The following is a 22,205-nucleotide window of genomic DNA, read 5'->3' on the forward strand; positions in this document are numbered from 1 at the left end:
CCCCGAGTGGCCACTTCCTGACCTGTGGGTCCATCCTTCCTCGGAGACTGTCCCTCAGATGGGGACGGGGCCGGGTCTGGCGGGGAGAGCTGGCCTTTGAGGCTGCTTCTCCCCGATTTCAAAATTAGCACTGCTGTTCTCTTCTCAGAGTGAAATGAGTGAGACCCAGCCAGGCCGGGCCAGTTCCACAGGGGACGAGGATGAGAGCCTGGCCGTCCTGCGCAGGTGTGTGGCTGTCCTCCTCCCCCATCCCCTCTCCCTTACCTCCCCCTGCCCCCCCCCCCCCCCCAGTGGCCAGGCTGCGCTCAGCTCTGGCTGACAGTATCTGGGTATTGGTGAGCCATGCACTTCCATCCTGACGGGCAGAGCAGGAAGGAGGCTCGAGCTGACTGAGCACACCGCCTTAGGGGCCAATGCGCTTCTCTGCACGGCTGGGCTTGGCCAGATCCAGGGCCCTTACCCAGGCTGCCACTCTCCCCCACTTCACAAGGGCACCTGAAGGTCACTGAGTGCATGCCGTTTCACATGGCCAGCGGGACTCAGCTACCGAGTCGCTGGTCGGGTCTGCTTAAGCTCTTCGGTTTCCCCGCAGTGCTGGGTCCTTAGACTCAGGGAGCCTCATGCAAACTGAAAAGTAGCTCCTTCTTTGACCCCTGACCTGGGAGAAAGAAAGGCCTTGCTGATCCAGGCAGGCAACCCAAGCTCAGGGTGTGCAAACTGGAAAAAACAGAGCAGCAGGGGATGGGGGGGCTTGCGCTAGTCTGGGAGGATGTCTCAAGGTGGTTGACAATGTGGATGATGTGTGTGTGTGTGTGTGTGTGTGTGTGACAGACACCATGGCTGACATGTGTGTCTGTTGGTCCCTGGATGGCTTCTGTCCTTCATGTTTTCTCTGAGGGCCTCTACCAAGGGAACGCAAGTAGGTCCCTCTGGCTGCTGGTGAGAGGTTTTGGAAGCATTTGAGCAAGCCGGTGCACAGGCAGCCCCATTCCCTGAGCCTCTGCAGGAGTCTGTGGACAGAGCAAATTCTAGAGTCAGAATAACCCCGTTTGTTGATGAGCAGATCCTGACCCTCTGGCTTCTGAAGGAAGCTGAGGAGGCAGAGGCGGAGGAGGGAGGGCGTGGGGGAAGCTTCCTGGCAGAGCAGATGACTGGATCCTGTGGCTCAGAGGGTGGCCTCCCTTCTGGTTGTCCGGGGTGCGGCAGGAGGGGCAGGCCCCTGAACCGTCCACCCCTGTCCACCTTGTCCACACCAGGACCTGGACACCCCGTGCATGCTGATGGTTAGACTGACCCATGCAAGCCCCAGTCCAGGAGCCCCACCTGCTCCTGCTGCCATGAATTTAATCCGGGTCCACTGTGAGCCTCGCAGGAGGCCCACGTGGGAAGAAGGTCTGAATGACCGATGGATCTGTATCCCCAACGGTGGCCCGTGCAGGAGCGGAGTGCGTGCTGCAGGACCAGGGGTGGGACTGAGGCCGAGCTGCGGAGCCACACTGGGTGTGGCTGGCCTGGGAAGGCCAGAAGACTCAGTGTGGGGAGGGCCAGGGTCTGCTGGTAGAGGAGCCTGCAGAGAGGCGACTGACCCACGTATGCGCGCAGAGGGAGAGCTGACTGACCCTCATGCACATGTACACGGGTGGAGCTGGAGGGCTGGCTGTGTGCACATGGGGCCAGAAGGCTGGAGTGAGTTGGATCCCTTCTAGAAGGTTGTAGAGCTGGCCAGCCACCGTCCCGAGGGGCGAGGGGCAGATGGGAAGGGCGGTCAGGGCGTGTGCACTCTTGGACTCCACTTCCCCTTTTATCTTTCCCTGAGCAAGTCCTCTTAATCATACCACTGTGTTTCTTGGTCCACACATAAGACCAGAGACCCAGTTATTCCTGCTGCCCCTCCTGCTCTAACCCGTGTGGCTCTCCATGCCCGTCCATAGACACGTGATGAACGAACTCCTGGACACAGAGCGGGCCTATGTGGAGGAGCTGCTCTGCGTTCTGGAGGTGAGGCTGGACAGGACAGGGGGGAAGGAGGAGGGGAAGGGGAGGAAGGGAGGAACACCCACATCACCCTTGCTCTGTAGCTTCATTTTGAAACTCCTCTCAGAAACGAGGGCTCATTTGTATACACACAAAGCACGTGCCGTGTTCACAGGGATCCCACTGGTAGCACCATGTCCTTCAGCCGGGAAGGTGCGGGAGGGGGGTGGAATGCCAGGCCTGCACAGGGAACAGGAACACCTGACCTTCACTAGCATGATGAGATGTGTATGGAGGCTTCCAGAATGAGGCAGGGGTAGAGGTGCTGAGTGCTCTCCGTGGTGCACTGGGGCGAACAGCTGCAGCTGGTCTTGAATGCAGGCGGGAATGTGGTAGAAGAGATAAGCTTCCACCAGCAGCACCCACACCAGCTGCTGTTCATAATGCCCGTGTACAGCTTTGTCCAGATGAACTGCTTGAGAGACAGTTGCCAATGATTAGGAGTGGAGCTGCTTGGTTAGTTCATTCACGTTTGTGGTGTTGAGAAGCAAGCTGAGAGCATTCGTGCCAGCTCAGTGCTCTGCCCTGGACTGGCCTGTCAACACCGAGCGACCCAGAGCCAGCACTGCCCAGCTGTGGCCTGAGGCCTGGGCTGTCCGGGCTGACCCGTCCTCTCCCTGCAGGGCTACGCCGCAGAGATGGACAACCCCCTGATGGCTCATCTCATCTCCACGGGCCTGCACAGCAAGAAGGACGTTTTGTTTGGGAACATGGAGGAGATCTACCACTTCCATAACAGGTGGGTCACCCTTGGTGCCCACTGCCCTCGGCACACACCGTCCGGTCCCTTGCTCTCACCGCTCCTTCACCCACCTGCAGGCCCTGGCTGTGCGTGGCTGACAGTCGCCCAGGATATGCTCAGAGCGGCAGGCCTGGGATTGGGGTGCAGGGAAGCAGGACAGGCTGGCTAGCCCCCGAGCTGTCCTCCCCTACCCCCAAAGTTAAGCTTTGGCACTGGGGACCTGAAGGTCACATTACCACTTTGGCTCATTCTCGAAAAGGATGGCCAACAGGTGTGCCTTCCTGTCACTCTTAGGAGAGCTAAAGGGCTGTCTGTCCCCAGAGAATAGGAGTGGCCTCTCTGTGGCTTTGTTGTTGGATGGCATAGCCATCCACTGGCATGCTGGCCCGTGGCTCCACTTTGCTATTTTGTGGCTGTAACCTAATGAGCAGGTGCTTGCTTGCTGGAGTACAGATGAGCTGGTAGACATTCCACACGGGTTTGGGGGAGGCAGACAGTGGACCCCTGTCCCAAAGAGGCCTGGCATGAGCAGACCCCACCCACAGCACTGCCGTGGGGACTGGGCCCTGGAACCCTGGCCTCCGCCACCCCTCCTCTGCCTCACCATCTCTCACCAAGAAAGATGCTGCCCATCACTGGCCCTGCAGGGCTACACACTTCCTGAGGGTTCCAGAACTTTCTCATGCAGCCTGGGTGTGGCCCCGCAGCTCAAAGCTGCACTGCTCCCATGCAGAACGGCCCACAGTTGCTTCCTCTCTGAGGCTTCTTCCCAGGAGATGAACACAAGCCGGGTGTTGAGAGCAGAATCAGCCCTGCACTGGGGCTAGTGCAACCTGTGCCCGCCCGTCCATGCCAGGCCTGCTCTTCACAGCTCACATCTGTGCCTCTGCACCCACCCAGACACAGCTCCAGCTTCTGTGTGCACACTGGGTCAGAAGCAGGGACATAGCACAGGATAGTGTGGGTGACATTACGGGTCAAAGCATGATGTCCCCTGGAAAATGGCCACCACGTCTGTGCGTCTTGAGCATGTGCCCCTCTGCTTAGGATCTTCCTGCGGGAGCTGGAAAGCTGCATGGACTGCCCGGAGCTGGTGGGGAGGTGCTTCCTGGAGCGGGTATGTACCACCACATCGGCACGCACCACGCTGCTCCCCAGACTACTCAATCCCTGTCTGTGACTCCAATTTCCACAGCAGTTCCCAGCCCCACCCAAAGTACCGAGCACTAGTGCCCCCTGGCCCCCAGAAGGCCTCCAAGTTTGGGGGAGGGCAAAGAAAAGTTTTTTTTTTTTTTTTTCTAGTTTTCAGGTGGTTCATTGAAGATGAGAGTCTCATGGATTTTCCTGTCCTGGTTGGCTTCAAACCATGATCCTTAGATCTCAGCCTCCTGAGTAGCTAGGATTACAGGCATGAGCCAACCAGTCCCTAGCTCTAAAAATATTTTTTCTACACTGGGTATAGTTCAGGGGCACAGATCCTAGGCCTTGTGATTTCAAGGCTGTCATAAATCCTGCAAAGAAAAGTTTTGAAGATTAATAACTAGCTTTTAAAAAGAGAAAACCCAGGGCTGGGAAGGTGGCTCAGTGGTAGAGCGCTTGCCTTACATGCATGAGGGCCTGGGTTCAATTCCTCAGCACCCCGTAAGCAAAAAGGAAAAAGCTGGAAGTGGCACTGTGGCTCAAGTGGTAGAGCACTAGCCTTGAGCTGAAGAGCTGAGGGACAGAGCCCAGGCCCAGAGTTCAGGCCTCATGACTGGAAATAAAAAAAAAGAAAAAAAAAAGAGAAAACCCATAAAACAAACGCTTTGGGGATACTGAAGTCAAGGCCGGCTGCAAGTTAGAGAGGCAGTGGGACTTTCCCACACAGGATAGTGCTGTTCATATTTGGGTCTGGCCCTGGCTCAGACTCCTCACTTGTTTGATGACACTGGACAAGTTGCTGGTGCCCTCGTAGCCACATTTTCTCCCTTCTCAGATCACAGACCTCAGCTCCAGCAGGGTGTGGGGGGAGAGGGGAGAAGGTGGGGGGCTGACTCTGAAGGGAGGGGCTGTGGGAAAGCTTAGGCAGAACCAACCACGCCTTTCCCTCTCAGACCCAGAGGACTCCGTCAGGTGGCGTGCAGGAGCTGCTAGTTCAGCAATGTGGGAAGGAAGCTCACGTAGGAGACTAGAACGATTTCAGGAAATAAAGAATGGAAGGCTGAGCTTGTCTGGGGGTTGGCACTGAGAGAGGAAGCGGGAAGAGGAGCCGTATTTGTCCCAGCTCAGCCAAAAGAGATGCTGTTCAGGGGCGCTGTTCTGGGGCCAGGGTCACCTCACCCGCGGTGGTGCCCCGGGAACCTCTCAGCAGTGCAGGTGCTCCGGTCAGCCACGCAGAGCTCTCAGCGGTGCATCCTTCATGGTGCCACGTCCACCCAGCAGGCCAAACCTGGAGGGGCCACAGCCCCTCGTTCTGGGGGGAACGGCACTGTCTGAGCCGGTTTTCAGGTGTCCAGGGAAGCTCCCTGTGACAGGAGGCACAGATGGGCGCTGAGCTGCGCGGCAGGAAGGGCGGGGACGGTGGTGGACGTGAGCTGACACTGCCCCTCTCTGCCCAGCCTCTGCACTCGCCCTAGTGCTGCTGCTGTGGCTCCTCGGCTGCACAACTGTCCCTCAAGGCGGGTGGACAGGGTGCTCACCAGGAAGGTCGGGGAGGCCTGGAGGCTCCGTGTCAGGGAGGAAGCGGGGCAGGCCAGGGTGGACTGTGTCAGGGAGGACTCGGGAAGGCAGGCAGGCCAGGGTGGCCTGCATCAGGGGACCCAGGCTGGCATTCTTGCTGAAGCTGGGCAGGGTGAGCGATATTTGAGGCATCACCTGAGCTGTCCCTGCCCTGGAGCCATCTCCACCCCAAAACTGTCTGTGTCCCAAAGCCCCTGTGTTCTGTGGCTATCAGTACCCCTAGAGTTACCTAAACTCTTAAACCAAGATGGTCTTAAAGAAAGATAGACCCTGATGCTGTCCTGCAGCCATCTCTAGCCTAGTCCAGTGAGCCACAGCAGTTCTATTTCACACAGGGCTCAGGTGTGCTTGTTATAAAAACACTTGTATCAGTTTCCAAACTGCCTGAGAAGACCCTAGAAACTGTGGGTAAATAACCAGACAGAGAATGCTAATAAACATAGCTGGCTACTGAAGGATAGATGCTGTGATTGATTGATGGACTGTCTGATAAAGATATATATAGATAGGTAGGTAGATAGATAATAGATAAGTAATAGGTGGTAGATAATAAATAATAGATAGTTGGTAGGTAACAGATAAATAATAGATACATGATAGATAATAATAGGTGATAGAGAGATAGATGATAGATAGATGCATGCTACTGAAGAATAGGATGTGGCAGAACCCAGAGCACCATCACCACTGGGCCACCCAGGCCTGTGATCTGAGATGGTCAATAGGGAGCAGGAGCTCTCCACTGATAAGCAGAAGGGTCTGGCTGGGAGCCATGTCTCTTCCACTCCTTCCTCCTGCCGCAGATGGAAGACTTCCAGATCTATGAGAAATACTGTCAGAACAAACCACGCTCTGAGAGCCTGTGGAGACAGTGCTCCGACTGCCCCTTCTTCCAGGTAAGGCTCGGCCCTGCCTGACAAGCCTTCTCAGGCAGAAGCCGGGGCCTTGCCTAACCTCAGATGCTTGGCGGTTCCAGGAGTGCCAGAAGAAGCTGGACCACAAGCTGAGCCTGGACTCCTACCTGCTGAAGCCTGTGCAGAGAATAACCAAGTACCAGCTGCTGCTCAAGGTGGGCCCCGCCCCAGCAGCCCCCGCCTGTGGGCAGGCGTTTGCAGCTGCTTCCACACTACACGCAGGCCTGGGGGTTTCCCTCAGCCGCTCTGCCCTGGCCCATTCTGACACCCGTGAGACCTGTGTGCTAGACTAGGTAGTGTGGGGGGAACCCGAAGATGAGCAGCCAAAGGGATCCCTGGGCCCCTGCTCATCCCACTCCAGGGTTTTGTGCAGACAGGACCCTGCATCCCCCGATTCGAGACAGGCCTGTGCCCTTCCACCTGCCAGCCCACAGCCCAGTGGGAGCGGAGAACAGGGAGGTACGAGTTTACCCTGCATGGCAGGAAACAGTCGTGGCTGTGTCTTTGGCCCTGGTCATAAGAGGAAGTGGAGGCCAGGGCTCGCCCTTTCTGAGCCTTGAGGCGGGCAGTTCACTGGGGAGCTGCGGAATGTGGTGCTCTGGCCCAGCTCCCGAGGCGCCCATCATGAGGGCAGGCATGGGTCTGTGCTTCTGAGAGCTGTCTCCATGTGTGAACACGTCCTCCGGCCTCCCCACACACACCCTTAGGAGATGCTGAAATACAGCAAGAACTGTGAGGGAGCCGCAGATCTGCAGGAGGCGCTAAGCTCCATCCTGGGCATCCTCAAGGCCGTGAACGACTCCATGCACCTCATCGCCATCACCGGCTATGACGTAAGGGGCCGGGCTGGGATGCCGAGGACGCAGCCCACTGGGTGCTCCTCGCTCCATCTGAGCTCCTAGGCCTTGATGTGAACACACATCACCCTGGGCCTAGGGAAGACCCAGGTTCTGAGCCAGGAGGCCCGGGTGGAACTGAGCAAGCACCCAGATCAACCATGAAGGTGCCAGCTGCATGGGGTGTCTCTTTGGGGCATGACCTCTCCAGCCCCAGTATCATCCACCCCCTCGGGTCCTGTCTGTCCCTGATGACCAGCAGGCATCCCCAGAGAGCAGAGGGGTCAGTCTTGGGTTTCTAGAAGATGAAGTGGGGAAGAGCAGCGTGTGTGTGTGCTGAGTATCCAAGTATTGCAGGGAAACCTCAGCGACCTGGGTAAGCTGCTCATGCAGGGCTCCTTCAGCGTGTGGACCGACCACAAGAAGGGGCACACCAAGGTGAAGGAGCTGGCCCGGTTCAAGCCCATGCAGAGGCACCTGTTCCTGCACGAGAAGGCCGTGCTCTTCTGCAAGAAGAGGGAGGAGAGCGGCGAGGGCTACGAAAAGGCCCCATCCTACAGCTACAAGCAGTCCTTGAACGTAAGCGCATGTGGCCTGAGCAGCGTGGCTCTGCCCATTGGCCTGCGGAGAGGTCCGTGGCCAGACCCTGTTCCAACAGATGCCAAGGGGCACGGACACCCAGCTCCCCTCTGCGCGCATGGGCGTTGAGGGGGTCCTGCCATCTTTCCCTCCCACTCCCCAAATACTTCATCTTCTCTGGAGGAGGCGGGAGGTTGATAATGCTATTGCCTGTCTGGTTCTGCTCTTGACAGATGACGGCCGTTGGCATCACAGAGAATGTGAAAGGCGACGCCAAGAAGTTTGAGATCTGGTACAACGCGCGAGAGGAGGTCTACATCATCCAGGTAGGCGCTGGCCTGTGTCCAGGTCATCCGGCGGGGCTCAGGCCAGGGGTCGGGAACTCTCGGGCCTTGCCTAAGTGGCTGAAACTCCATTCAGAACTCTGTGGTTCATCGCTGAAGGGCAGGAGCTGGTCCAAGATGGCCTTGGGGAGCAAGTTCAGACCCAGGTGCTGGGGATGCAGTCCCAGGAGCAGGAAGGTCCCTCCTGCCACTCTGCAGACCTGGCTCCCTGATGGGGAGGATACAGCTAGCGGGTGGACCCAAGACAGCACCCTTTGCAGGAGCTCTGCCAGAGACTGAGCCACGTCCAGGCAGGGCTTCTAGTTCTGATTCTAACACATGAGGACTCTCGCCAGCCGGGACACTGCCACAGCAGCATCACAGTCCCATCTTGTTGTCCAGTGCGGCAGCCCCACAGAGCAGAAGCCGGACAGGGCCCCGCTCTGGCCCTGGACATACCAGGGTGGCTGCCAGGCTTGGCTCCTCGGCAGCCCACTGTTAACCTGCAGCACCTAAGGCAGAGAGCCTCTTCTTTCTTGAGACAAAATATTAGTCCCTGGGCACAGCTGGCGCCAGTCGAGCAGCCCCGCCATCCACCTGTGGGTTTCACACTTGTCATTGTCCTCACAACCACTCTGAGGTCATTGGTGCGCATACCCAGCGGCCACAGCCCCTGCAGACCACCACTCCCCCTCATGGCCCTCTGCCCCTGATAGCTGCACCATCCATCCCGTACCACAGCAGGGGGGACACACACAGGTCTGCCCCCCGCCCCCCGCCTTCCACATGCCTGATGTGCTGGTCCATCCGGTGGTCCTAGCACATCAAGATAAGAGTCAGGTTCACAGGGCCTGAGTTCTAACCCTGTGCTGACGCCAGCTTTCTTTGGGGAACAGGCACCCACTCCTGAAATTAAAGCAGCTTGGGTGAGTGAAATCCGGAAAGTGCTGACCAGCCAACTGCAGGCCTGCAGAGGTGAGGCTGCCTTCCGCTGTGATTTTCTCTAACACTCAAAAGCATGGGCGAAACACTCAACCCAACGTGTCCCCTCCCACAGAAGCCAGCCAGCACAGGGCCCTGGAGCAGTCCCACAGCCTACCTCTGCCTGCACCAGCCAGTACCAGGTAAGCACCAGATGCGTGCCCAGGGCTCAAGGAAGCAGGGCTTCTAGTCTGGCATGGTGGCACATGCACTGAAGAGGGCTGAGGCAGGAGGAATACAGGTTCAAGGCCAGTCAGACTACACAGAAAGTCCTTGTTTCAAAAAAAAGAAGAGCAGGACTTTTGCATGTGCAGTTTGCTCCCTATGGTCATGTGCCTCCTGTGTCGGGGTGAGTTTGCCCAGGACCCCATAATATCTGGACCTCACCTGCTTGTTCTCATTCTCAGTTAGTCCCAAAGACACCATCTCTGGTGCTCTGCCTGCAAGCACTGGTCCTGGCTCTTCATGGGTTTCTACTGGTGGATTACCACCTCTCACAGTTGGCACAGGCCAGGGCACACCTCCAGAGGACCTGGGTCTCGACACTGGGTGATAAATGAACCTAGGACAGGTGCTGGCATTAAACACGGGCACCTGACTCCAGGTCTGAGGCTAGTACTTGTTCACCGGCAGACATGGCTTCCTGGTAACTTGTCTACCCCTGGGTTTTCATTTGTTATTTTGTTTCCTTTGTTATTTTATTTTCCTTTTTCCCCTCCCATTTCTTTAATCAAGTTGAATCATCCATGGGTCATCAGATAGTTAGTTACTTGTGTATTTATATAATATTTTAAAATTAAGGTGTTGTACAAACAGATTACCATTTAACAAGTTGGATAATGAGTACAATTCCTTAGACAATGTTGTCCCTTCCTTTGCTTTCCCCCAGTTTCCTCCTCCCATCCTTGACTAAAACTTATTTTCCACACCATTTATACTGAGTAAGTCTGTCTTATGCCTGTAAGCCTAGCTACTCAGGAGGCTGAGATCTGAGAGTTACAGTACACACACACACACACACACACACACACACACACACAATAACATGACAGCATTTGTTCACCCTCCCTCTCTCCCTTTCTGTGCCCCCCCTTCATCCCCCTACAACAAAAACATCCCCAAAGCAAAAACAAACACCATCACCACCACCACCATTACCACCACCATCACTATCACTACCACCACCACCACCAAAACAACAAAACACCCATATTTCCATTTCTTGGAGTTCATTTCAATAGATGCTTTTTTTCAGTAGTTTTTTGTGCTGATCCTGGGGCTTGAACTTGAACTCAGGGCCTGGTCCCTGTCCCTGAGCTTTTTTGCTCAAGGCTAGTGCTCTACCACTTGATCTACAGTTCCACTTATGTCTTTTTTGTGATTAATTGGAGATGAGTCTCACAGACTTTCTTGCCCTGGTTGGCTTTGAACCATGACAGTATTTTAAATGTCCAGAGTAATTATACCTTTAGATTCCACCCCTAAGAGCATCCTTCTTTAGTCTGATGTTTTGTGTGTGAATTCCTAGAGTCCTGGATACATTATCATATCTAGTTATATTTTAGATCTAACTTCCACATATGAGATAAAACATGCAACATTTGTCACTCTGAGCATGGCATACCTCACTTAACATGATTTGTTCTAGATCCATCTGTTTCCTTGCAAATGATGTAATCTTACTTTTACTAATGGATGGGTAAAATTCCATTGTGTATAGGTACCATATTTTATTGATCCTATCATCTTTTGTAGGGCATCTGGGCTGTTTCTGGAACTTGGCTATTGTAAATAGTGCAGTAGTGAACATGGATGTACAAGTGTATTTACCATTTTTTGGCTTGTGATGTTCTGGGTAGATGTCCAGGAGTGGTATGACTGGGTCATAGGAAAGTTCTGTGTTTAGTTTTTTGGGGAACCTCCAAACTTCCATCCAAAGTGGTTTTAGTAGTTTACATTCACACTAACAGTGAAATAGAGTTTCTTTCCCCCCACATCCCCACCAGCATTCATTGTTTGAATTCGTTGATGTTGGCCAATCTAACTGGGGCTAGATGGAATCTCAGAGTTGTTTGGATTTGCACTTCCTTTATGGCCAGAGTCAGTAGGCATTTCCTCATGTGTTTATTTGCCAGTTGTTAGTATTATCCCCACCTTTGGCAAAGGCATTGTAGAACTGCAGGCTAGGTCTCAGGGCTGCTGGTCAGACCCCCATCCAAAGTGGGAGAGGGGGTAAATCCACTGGGGGACCTATCCCAGGTTTTGGCACCAAATGTAAGAATCCTTCACGACCATCCCAGGGGACTATGCAGAGGCAGGCAGACACAGGAGAAACATTACATAAGGTTTATCAGAGGGACCATATTCCTCCAGGAGAGGGAGCACATAGTGTCTGCTCTATCCAGGTGGCAAGTGGTCTGGAGGAGGAAGTGAGGGCAAAAGTGAGGTAGGTGTGTGCAAGGTGGGTCTGGGCAAAGAGGGAGGGGCCAGCTGTATGGCAGGAACTGTAGAGCAGGGAGGAGCTCAGGTCTAGTTGGAGCTGAGGACCAGAGGTCTTACCTCTTCTTCTGAGAAGTCTCTTTAGTTCCCTTGTCCATTTTGTAATTGGTTTATTAGCTTTGAGAAAGGTTAGTTTCTTGAGCTCCTTGTGTATTTCCGATATTAAGCTTTGTCAGATGTATTGCTGGTGAAGATCTTCTTCCAGTTTGTTGGCTGTCCTTATAGTTTAGTAACTGTGTCCTTCGCTGTGCAGAAACTTTATATTTTGATGAATCCCATTTGTCAAGTCTCTCTCCTATCTGCTGTGCCCCTGAGAAATTTTTCAAAAAGTTTCTGTCTATGACTATGAGTTTTAGTGTTTCTCCTACTCCATCTTGCAGTAATTTCGAAGTTTCAAGTTTCCAGTCTGACACTGAGGCCTTTGATCCTCTTGGAGTTGATTTTAGTGCATGGCGACAAACAGAGATCTGCTTTTAGTTTTCTACATATGGATGTCCAGTTTTCCCAACACCAATTATTGAAGAGGCAGCCTTTTTCCCACCAAATATTTTGGGCTCCTTTGCATAGGAGTAATTTTAAAAGAGACACCTGCTGCTGCCTCCTATTTGATAGGCAGGGACGGGGCTTCCTTCCATGTGGCTATGTCAGTGTCATGGCCACTTTGGGGCAGGCCCATGCAGGCTGTGCAACGGTCAGCCTCCGGGTCCATGCAGGCAGGTCCATGGCCATCTCGGGGTGGGTCCGTGCAGGTAGTGCCACAGCCACCTCGGGACAGGTCCACGAAGACAGGGAGATAGGCAGCCTCAGGAAGGTTTCACGCAGGCAGCAAGGTGGGCAGTCTCAGGGCTGGACACGGAGGAACTAACCCGCATGTGGTTCCTTTCTTGGCATCCGATGCTACCAGTCCCTGCAGAGGAAGCGGCAGGAGCGCCCGGAGGCCGGAGGACAGGAAGACGGACGCGCTGAGCTTGGAGGGCTATGTGAGCTCGCCGCCGGCCCGGCCCCCTGAGAAGGGCAGAGGTGGGTGACCCCTGGGGAGGCCGCACCTGTCTGCACCAGGCCACAAGGGCGGCCCTCACGCAGCGCTGTGCACCAGGGCAAGGGCATGCAGCCTCCTAGGGCCCGCCGTCCCGCCCTATACCACGCATGTTCTGTGCCTCCTTCCCTCCCTCCACACATGCTTTCTGCCTCCTGTCCTCCACACCACACATGCGCTCTTCCTCCTGTTCCTCCACACCACACCTACTCTCTGCCTCTGTCACTCCCTCCACCCCACACCTCCCATGCTCTCTGCCTCCTGTCCCTCCACACCATGCATGCTCTCTGCCTCCTCTCCCTCCACACCGCGACCACACCACACATGCTCTCCTCCACACCACCCGTGCCTCCTGTCCCACCCTCCCAGACCACACATTCTTGGCCTTCTGTCTTCTCCCTCCTAGACGAAGCAGTCTCTAGCTCCACCTCTGAGAGCTCAGCGCTTTCCATAAAGCGCTTCACGCTGCAGGGCTTTGGTAACCTCAAAGGTCAGAAAGGTAAAGATGGGGTACTTGAACCACCTCCACTCCCTCCTCGGTACCTTGTGCCATGACCCCCTATGGGGACCAGCTCAGGGTACCTACACACACACACCACACCATGCTTGCTGAGTGATGTTCATCTCCACGAGAGTCAAATGCCTAAAGTTATCTTTTAGGGGTGCCTCTTGGAAACACAAAAGGCCAGCTTTGCAAGAGCAGCAGTCAGAAGTTCTCACCTGCTTTTCTGGTTGGAGGCCTCCTCTTCCTCTGTTCTCTCCCCCTTTCTTCTTTGCCTGTGGTCCCTTCCCAGCTGCAGTCTCTTTCCTGCAGAGTGTCCTCTGAGCTTTGGGGAACCGCCACCACCATGGGTGCTTTGCCCAGGCTGCTAAGGCCGCTCTCCACACACCACTCAGGGCCCAAGAGGCTGCATAGGCCGCTCTCCACACACCACTCAGGGTCCGGAGGCTGCGCAGGCCACTCTCCACTCATCGCTCAGGGCCCTGGCTGCACAGGCCGCTCTCCACACACCACTCAGGACCCAGGAGGCTGCACAGGCCACTCTCCACACACCAGGTCCATGAGGACCCTCAGTGGGGCAGGCCTTGGTTGGAAGAGGGTTTTCTACGATTTATTTTGTACTTATTTATTATGTACTGAGCTTGAACTCAGCTTGCACTCTGTTTTAGCTCCTTAGTTTTAGCTTTTTCACTCAAGGCTGTTGCTCTACCATTTGAGCCACAGCTCCACTTAAGTGATTCACAAACTTTCTTGCCTGGGCTGACTTCAAATCATGATCTTCAGATCTCAGCCACCTGAGTAGCTAGGATTACAGACAGGAGCTACTGGTTCCTGGCTGTGAAATACTTTTTAAGTTAGTCAAAAGCTTGAAGACCCACTGCCGGCACTGTTCTTGTAAAGCTGAGAGGTCCACGAGGCAGCCCCTAAGACGGTGACTGATGGCCAGTGTCATGACCTCCAGTGCCACGTCCACCAACACATCTGCTCTTGGGTGGGGGAGGAGGGCTCTTCCCTCCCCTGGGAAGCCCTGGACCATTTCATTCATTCACAAACCTTCCACTTGCCGCCTCTCCTTGCTTGGCCATTCCTCACATTTGCTCTGTCCTGTTGTATTTTTGCCTCTTCCTCCTCCTGCAGCTTCTCCAACCAGTCCTGACAAAAAAGCTAAGCGACATGAAGTAAAGAGCGACCCGACTCCCTTTGGTTTACGAGGTAGTATGCTGCTGGCCTTGAACATCAGCCAGGCGGGCCATGGGCCGTGCTAGTGCCAGGGTGGCAGTCGGGCGAGCTGGGAGTAGTCAGGGTGGCTGGCAGCCTCTTGCCCCGGGCAGGCACTGGGCACTGGGACACCAGGACACCATGCTTGCTGCCCTTTGGAGGCCCAGTACCGCTTGCCACTGCTGCCCCCGGTGGGTGTGAGTGCTGCTCACCTGCCCCAGTGTTTCAGCTGGAGGGCAGGGGGGTCTGCACAGAAGGCTCCCCTCCTCAAGTTCCCCATGACCTCCCATACACAAGAGAACCATCCCCTCATGCAAGGTGAAGGGGCCCTGCTGCATGCTGGGAGTCAGGCTCCTCTGTCTTGTGTTCCAGGGGTCTTCCCAAGTTACCTGCCCCGTCCCCCAGTATCCAGTTCATGGAGTTGTCCTTGTGCTTTCATTCCTGAGCTTTCCTAGCAGTTGCAAAGCTGCATCATACCCCAGCCCCAGCAGCCAGCACGCGGGGCTGGAACCAGGGCCTGGCTGTCTATCCTCTCCCCCGTTCCCAAGTCATGGCCCACGAGAGACCGCCTCTGAGCCAGGTTGCCCAGCGCCTGTGTATTTTCCTAGCCTGCTGGTGTCTGAGGAGCACCAAGGCCCAGCCCCCCACTTTCCTAGGGAGATGAGAGAGGGTTTTCCAGAGCTGCGTAGTAGAAGCTCTCTGGGTGCTGGCGGAGACAGCACCCTCCAGCTGCCCAGCTCCACAGGATGGGGACACAGGCAGGCCCTCATGCACCAGCACCCCCTCCTTCTAGGGAAACGCATGCTTACAGCCACGTTGGATGTGCCCAGGTTCACATCTGCCTCCCTGGTGGGCTTGGTGTTGGTGGACAGTTCCCGCACGTGGCAACTGTGTGCACCTCCGCCCAAGTGCAGCCACTAGCAGGAACCCGCTTTCTCCACCTCCCCCAAGTGGGAACTGCTGCCACCACCGTCTGACACAGCAGGACCAGAGCGAGGCAATGGTGCAGGGTCAGGTCTCTGTTGTCTGTGCCGGGGGTCGGCAAGAATGCTGGCCCGGTCACAGCTGGCAGGTCCAGGGCCACGTGGTGTTTTTATGAGACTGTTCCTCTGGGCGCCTGGTAGGTGTTAGCCATCATGGCAATGACGGAAGGCGCTGCTCTTCTGCATCAGCTCAGGGCAGGTGTGGGCCCCAGGAGGGGTGCCGTGCTGCGGGGGGGCTCCCACAGAGCACATGCTTCCAGCCCGGTCCTCACCGCTGTGCAGTTGGAGCAAGCGTGTGGGACAATTTGGAAGTGGGCAGCCTGGGCTGGGACAACGCCGTCACTGCAGGAGTGAGTGTGAACCGACAGGTGAGGCCCATGGACCGCACTTGAGGAACGGCGACCCTGGCCTTGGCATGGCCCTCATGGGAACCTGTGTCCCTCAGGCTGGAGCAAAACATCCCACTCCCTGGAGGGCCCCGAGGACGAGGGCGGCTGGTCCAGTGCCGAGGAGCTTGCCAACTCCTCCGACGCAGAGGAAGATGGCGGCCTTGGACCCACAAAGTTGGTAAGCGCGTCCTCCCAGAGGAGCTCAGATGCCCCTAGTCCTCTTCTCCCTCTGTGTCCTCCCATCCCCCCATCCTCCCTATCCCCCGTGTCCTCCCTGTCCCCCCACCTCCCCGTCCCCCTGTGTCCTCCCATCCCCCCATCCTCCCCATCCCCATGTCCTCCTCCCCATCATCCATGTCCTCCCCATCCCCTGTGTCCTCCCATCCCCCCATGCCCTCCCCATATCCCATGTTCTCCCCATCCCCTGTGTCCTCCCCGTGTCCCCCGGGGCTCGGATGTCCCCTCACAAGGACGTGTCACGGGGTCTGCCTCCCTCTGATTCCTGCGAGGGAGCCACAGCTCCTCACACTGGTCACTTGGGTTAGCATCCAGCGTCAAGGCCCTGCAGCACACAGGCCTCCACTAGAGCCGGGGCATGGTGTGTCCTTTGCTTAGGGGTGTGCCATGCTTTCACCCACATCCGCAAGATGTTCTGGCCTGGCTTACTTTGAGAAGCCACGGTGTCCCAAGGACAGACCCGGAAGACATACTTGCAGTATGACTCACATACTGCCTTTGTCCTGTTTTCAGTAGTGGGAGAGAAGACCTAGCACACGCCAGGACTGGGGTGAATGTGTTCACCAGAGTGAGCGTGCTCATGACCCACACCTGCCTGGCTGCTGTGTCCAGGCCAGGCCATGGGTGATGGGGGTGGGGAGGGGGAGGGAGCATGGTCAGACAGCCGCTCCCAAGGACAGCATGAGCCAGGCTGTGAGACTCAGGGCAGAGGCAGCCCAGGGAGTCGAGGGGGCTGGGAAGGGCCTGGCAAGGCCTGGGTGTGCTCCAGTGAGGGTGGCTCTGCCACACAAGGGCCACTGAGCCTGGTGCTGGCCTGGCCCCTGAGCCAGTGCCAGTGAGAAGCAAGGGCTCGTCTTGCTCCCCCCCTCCCAGCCCCCACCCTGCCTCTCCTTATACCATGTGCTGGGAGCCTCCACCCCACAGTCCACCTCCCACAGCCAAACTTACCCTGCCGCTGTGGGCCAGCTGCTGCCCTGAGCGGGAGGGGCCAAGGAGGCTCAGAGTGTGCATGCATTAGTAAGAGTGTGGGTGCATTAGTAAGTGTGCATTTGTTAGTAAGAGTGTGTGTGCATTAGTCAGCAAGACCTGCAGCTGAGAAAGAGCACTTCAGGAAGCCGGGTTGGTGCAGAAGTCCTGGGCTACAGGAGGGCACTGGGAGACCAGTGAGGAGCTTTATGTGGGCAGCCACACTGGTACATCTTTTCATTAACAGGATAGTGATAGCAGAGGTAGCTTTGTCCTGAGACTGGAGAGACGGGGAGGGGAGGGGGGTCGGCTCCAGTGTGAACCAGTGGTCTGAGTTGTCCCAGCAGAGCTCTGGTCTGTGTCCTCACTGCTGGACAGTTCAGGTCCACTAGGGTGCACTAGCCACTGTCTGGATCTCCATGGGGTGGGTGGTGGGCAGACACTGTGGCTTGCCTGCTGGCCCAGGGGGCAGAAAGTGCCGGCACACTGCATCTCAGCCACATGTGTCCGTGCCTCAGGTGCCGGGGAGATACACGGTGGCAGTGGACCATGAGAAGGGAGGCCCGGAGACCCTCACCATGAGAAGCGGGGACCTGGTGGAGGTGGTGGAGGAGGGCGCCCAGGGGCTCTGGTGAGAGGGCACACCTGCCTGCCCCATGCCAAACCTGCCCCTCCCTCCCACACCTGCCCGATTCCCTCACACCTGCCCCTCCCTCCCACACCTGCCCCTCCCACACCCCTGCCCGATTCCCTCACACCTGCCCCTCCCTCCCACACCTGCCCCCTCCTTCCCCACACACCTGTCCCTCCCTCACATGCCCAGCCTCGTGCCCCCCACACACCCCCACCTCCGACGATGGAGAGGCCACAGCTCCCTGCTCCCTCATTTCAGGTATGTCCGGGATCTGACCAGCAGCAGGGAGGGCTGGGTGCCGGCCAGCAGCCTGTCCACTCTCCTGGGCAAGTCCAGTTCAGCCCAGTGTCTGAGCAGCTCAGGTGAGCTCCCGGCCCTCACCGCCCTTTCGGGGCAGGGGTGAGGCGTGTGCGTGCCGGGAGAGGGCCGAGGAACTCACCCTGGTTTCCCGCAGAGTCAAGCCCGGGGTCGGCTGTGCTGAGCAACTCGTCCAGCTGCAGCGAGGGCTGCCCCGCGCCCTTCCCTGGCGTCCAGGCGTAGCGAGCCTCCGGGCACCTCTGCCACCCTCGGTAGGCCCGCATGCCAGTGTTGAGGTTTTCTCTTGCTTGGGTTTGCCAAGTTTGGGGAGGGTCCAAAATCAGGAGAACCCAGACAACCCTTGAGCCAAAGGGATCTCGGACCTCAGCACCAGGACCCACCTGGAGCAGAAGCCAGCGCCAGCTCCAGCTCCACTTGGGCTCCGGCTCCAGGAGGCAGACACCCACCAGAGCTTCCACGTGGACAGGAAGGGCTGTGGTGATCCGCCCTGCGGCCATGGGCCCTGCGCATTCCGGGGGCCTCCGCTGAGCAGCCTCTCCACAGCTACCTGCTGTCTCTGGTTTGGTGCTCTCCATGGGATGGCATTCGCAGGAGGAAGGGTCAGGGGACTCTGGTCTTTTATAGGTTTTTGATTTTTTTACACGGGAATTACTCCATGGCCATTTTTGTGGTACTTTGGCCTCGGCTCTTTACCAAGAATCACTGTGTTTACATGCAATGACAATTTGATATTGTATTTGATATAAAACTATTTTTTGTTACTGGGGTTTACTTGGAAGCACGCTGTTTATTCCGCTCAGTGATGTGGGGACATGCTGGGGGCGCCTGGCACGGCGGCCGGGGTACCGCTGCAGCCACACCACGTCTCTGGGACGAGCGCAGTGGGCCACGGAGGTCCTCGCACCTGCAGACGGTTCATTTCCACCTGGAAGTTCAGACTCTAATTTAAAATCTTAACCTTCTTTTCTACAACAAAGGTTTTTTTTAAAAAGCTCTTCATGGAATTAGGGTATTTTTATTGTTTTTAAAGAAAATGTAAAGATGCAGTCTCGGTGAGGCTTCTGGAAGCCGCTGCATCACAGGTGAGCACGGCTCGCCTGCGTCCCGTCCCGGGAGCCACTTGCCATCTGCAGCAGCACCGCCCAGCACCGCCAGATCCACCGGGCCACACCGAGGCAGGCGGAGTGCAATGCTTCCTCCGGCCTCCGTGTTTGGAAGGCGCACGCTGTGCCTGTTGGGACAAACGGTTCCATGTGTGTAGATATGTCCCGTGTGTACATATTGCTGGTGTAAAGGATGTATTTATCATCTCATGCTGCTGAATGTCTGTCACTTTACAGTCCCTCTCTGTCCCTTCTGCCACTGGACCACTGTAGCTCTTCCCTCCCTCGCCCTGCCCCCCTGATCCTTCCCCCCTGCCCTTGCCCTGGCCTGCAGAGCCGTCCCTGGCCAGGCCTCCAGAGAATGATAATAAAAAGAACATATTATACAAAGATTCCATCACATTCCTGCTGGTGCAGATGTTACTTGAAAAATGAGGAATGAAACCTGCCTGCTCTCTGGTTAGACACTGACCCTTTCAACTCAATCACTTTACAATGTCACATTTCCTCCACAGCTACTTGTCATCTCCCACGTGATGTCCAGAGTCTCCATGGTATGGGTGACGTTGGAGTAAATGTCACCAGTTCCCGCCATCTCTTCCCTTAAAGGCACGGGTCCCCAGTGCCTTGCACACAAGTATGACTCGAGGCAGGATAGCAGAAGGGACCCTAGCACACACAGCTTTGTTCTGTCAGACTGTGGTAATGGCAACAAAAATGTGGAGGTGAGCCAGGTGCTGGTGGCTACTTGTAATCCTAGTGACTAAAGGCTGAGATGTGAGGATCGCAGTTTGAAGCCAGGCTCGGCAGAAAATTTTCTGTCTGTGAGACTCCTGTCTCCAATAAACTACTCAAAAAAGACCAGAAGTAGCACTGTGGCTCAAGTGGTGGAGCACTACTCTTGAGGCTCGGGACAGTGCCCAGGTCTGAGTTCAAGCCCCAGAACCAGCAAAGCAAAAAAGTGAAGGTGCCCAAAGAAATGTAGAGGAACCACGACAGAACAGTAATAACCACAGGGGTGGAGAATGAAGGGAGGACATTGGTCCACAGAAGGGAAAGGCATGGGAAACAACACTAAATGTAGTGAAGAAATGAGTTGGGCCCTGTTTGACTTGTGTGCCAGAGACCTTAGTATATTCAGTGGACCTACTGGAAGAGCACGACGGACTGACAGCTGCTAAGGAAATCCTGAGGAAATGATTCAATGGTTGGAAACACAAGGGAAGGATGGCCTATATAAAGAGCTGGTGATAGTGCCATCCCAAAATGGGATGTGGAATCCGGTGCTGCATCACAAGTATGCAGGTGTCTGATAATGAGGCTTGAAATACAGAGCCCGCCCCAGCTCTCAGGAGAAGGGCTTACTATCACTCATAAAAGTGGATCTTTGTTTAGTCATAAAAATAAAATATGTACCCTTTCAGCAACCATAGAACTTAACATGGAATATTTACAAAACAATAAACAGAAGGTTGTTTTTAAAGGTATGTAGGATTTTTAAATAGTGCTTCTAAGTTTGCTAGAAAGGCAATGTCATTGGGATCCTGATGGCGCTGCAGCTGACCTGGTATGTGTTGGCACACAGCTGAAAATGACAGAAATAGTGAGTTACCATTTAAGGATGCTAAAGAGGTAAAACTCAAGGGAAGTTTTTGATGGAATAACTATTACTAATGGAAGGAAATAAACCAAAGAAAAAGATGTCAAAACCAACAACGCTACTCAGGGCTCAGCAGCCATGTGTGCAGGTTCCAGTGCAGGATCAGTGACTGACTGTGCAGGTTCCATGACCAAGTGTGCAGGCTCAGTGGCCACATGTGCAGGATCAGTGACCATGTGTGCAGGCTCAGTGACTGTGTGCGGGATCAGTGACCGTGTGTGCAGGCTCAGTGACCATGTGTGCAGGCTCAGTGACTGAGTGTGAAGGATCAGTGACCACGTCTGCAGGATCAGTGACCGCATATGCAGGCTCAGTGACCACGTCTGCAGGATCAGTGACAGTGTATGCAGGCTCAGTGACAGTGTGTACAGGATCAGTGACCACATCTGCAGGATCAGTGACCGCATATGCAGGCTCAGTGACAATGTGTGCGGGCTCAGCGGACTGAGTGTGCAGGATCAGTGACTGTGTGTACAGGATCAGTGACTGAGTGTGCAGGATCAGTGACTGTGTGTACAGGATCAGTGACTGTGTGTGCAGGCTCAGTGGCCGCATGTGCAGGATCAGCAGCCGCGTGCGCAGTCTCAGTGACCACCTGTGCAGGCTCAGTGACCACATGTGTAGGCTCAGTGACTGCGTGTGCAGGATCAGTGACAGCGTGTGCAGGATCAGTGACAGTGTGTGTGGGATCAGTGACCACATGTGCAGGCTCAGTGACCACGTGTGCAGGCTCAGTGACTGCGTGTGCAGGATCAGTGACAGCGTGTGCAGGCTCAGTGACCGCATATGCAGGCTCAGTGACAGTGTGTGCAGGCTCAGTGACTGCGTGTGCAGGATCAGTGACAGCGTGTGCAGGATCAGTGACAGTGTGTGCAGGATCAGTGACCACATGTGCGGGCTCAGTGACTGAGTGTGCAGGATCAGTGACCGCATGTACAGGATCAGTGACTGTGTGTGCAGGCTCAGTGGCTGCGTGTGCAGGGTACCACATGTACAGGATCAGTGACTGTGTGTGCAGGCTCAGTGGCCGCGCGTGCAGGATCTGTAGCCACGTGTGCAGTCTCAGTGGCTGTCTCAAGCTCTGTGGCTGTGTGCAGGTTCGGTGGCTGTGTGTGTTCAGGCCTGGTGCTGACTACTGACTCAAGCCTGGAGCTGACTACTGACTCAAGCCTGGAGCTGACTACTGACCGGTCCTGGAGCTGACCACTGACTGGCCCTGGAGCTGACCACTGACTCAGGCCTGGAGCTGACTACTAACTCGGGCCTGGAGCTGGCCATTGACTGGTCCTGGAGCTGACCACTGGCTCCGTCCCTGGAGCTGACCACTGACTAGCCCTGGAGCTGAACACTGACTCAGGGCCTGAGTTGACCACTGACTCTGGCCCTAGAGCTGAACACTGACTCAGGCCTGGAGCTGACCACTGACTGGCCCTGGAGCTGACCACTGGCTCAGGCCTGAGCTGACCTCTGATCTAGCTGTGGCTATGTCCCAGCCTCCCTCCTTCCCTCCTCCTGACCTTTGCACTCCTGGAA

General features: G+C 55.8%; 1 protein-coding gene across 1 annotated transcript in view; it reads left to right on the forward strand.

The window, feature by feature from the left end:
• Mcf2l (MCF.2 cell line derived transforming sequence like) overlaps nt 1-19,362 on the forward strand; it is a 61,962-nt gene extending 42,600 nt beyond the window's left edge. The window contains exons 15-31 of the mRNA XM_042697078.1: nt 149-225; nt 1,932-1,998; nt 2,658-2,773; nt 3,824-3,893; nt 6,298-6,390; nt 6,471-6,563; nt 7,116-7,241; nt 7,602-7,823; nt 8,057-8,149; nt 9,043-9,121; nt 9,204-9,270; nt 12,531-12,646; nt 14,302-14,376; nt 15,811-15,932; nt 17,476-17,588; nt 17,850-17,953; nt 18,046-19,362. Coding sequence (XP_042553012.1) covers nt 149-225; nt 1,932-1,998; nt 2,658-2,773; nt 3,824-3,893; nt 6,298-6,390; nt 6,471-6,563; nt 7,116-7,241; nt 7,602-7,823; nt 8,057-8,149; nt 9,043-9,121; nt 9,204-9,270; nt 12,531-12,646; nt 14,302-14,376; nt 15,811-15,932; nt 17,476-17,588; nt 17,850-17,953; nt 18,046-18,131 — 1,719 coding nt within the window. The 3' untranslated portion in view covers nt 18,132-19,362. The remainder of the gene's footprint in view (nt 1-148; nt 226-1,931; nt 1,999-2,657; nt 2,774-3,823; nt 3,894-6,297; nt 6,391-6,470; nt 6,564-7,115; nt 7,242-7,601; nt 7,824-8,056; nt 8,150-9,042; nt 9,122-9,203; nt 9,271-12,530; nt 12,647-14,301; nt 14,377-15,810; nt 15,933-17,475; nt 17,589-17,849; nt 17,954-18,045) is intronic.
• Nucleotides 19,363-22,205: the final 2,843 nt, after the last annotated feature.

The sequence above is a fragment of the Dipodomys spectabilis genome, unplaced genomic scaffold (genome assembly GCF_019054845.1).
Source record: "Dipodomys spectabilis isolate Male_0828 unplaced genomic scaffold, ASM1905484v1 ptg000215l, whole genome shotgun sequence".
Lineage (NCBI taxonomy): Eukaryota > Metazoa > Chordata > Mammalia > Rodentia > Heteromyidae > Dipodomys > Dipodomys spectabilis.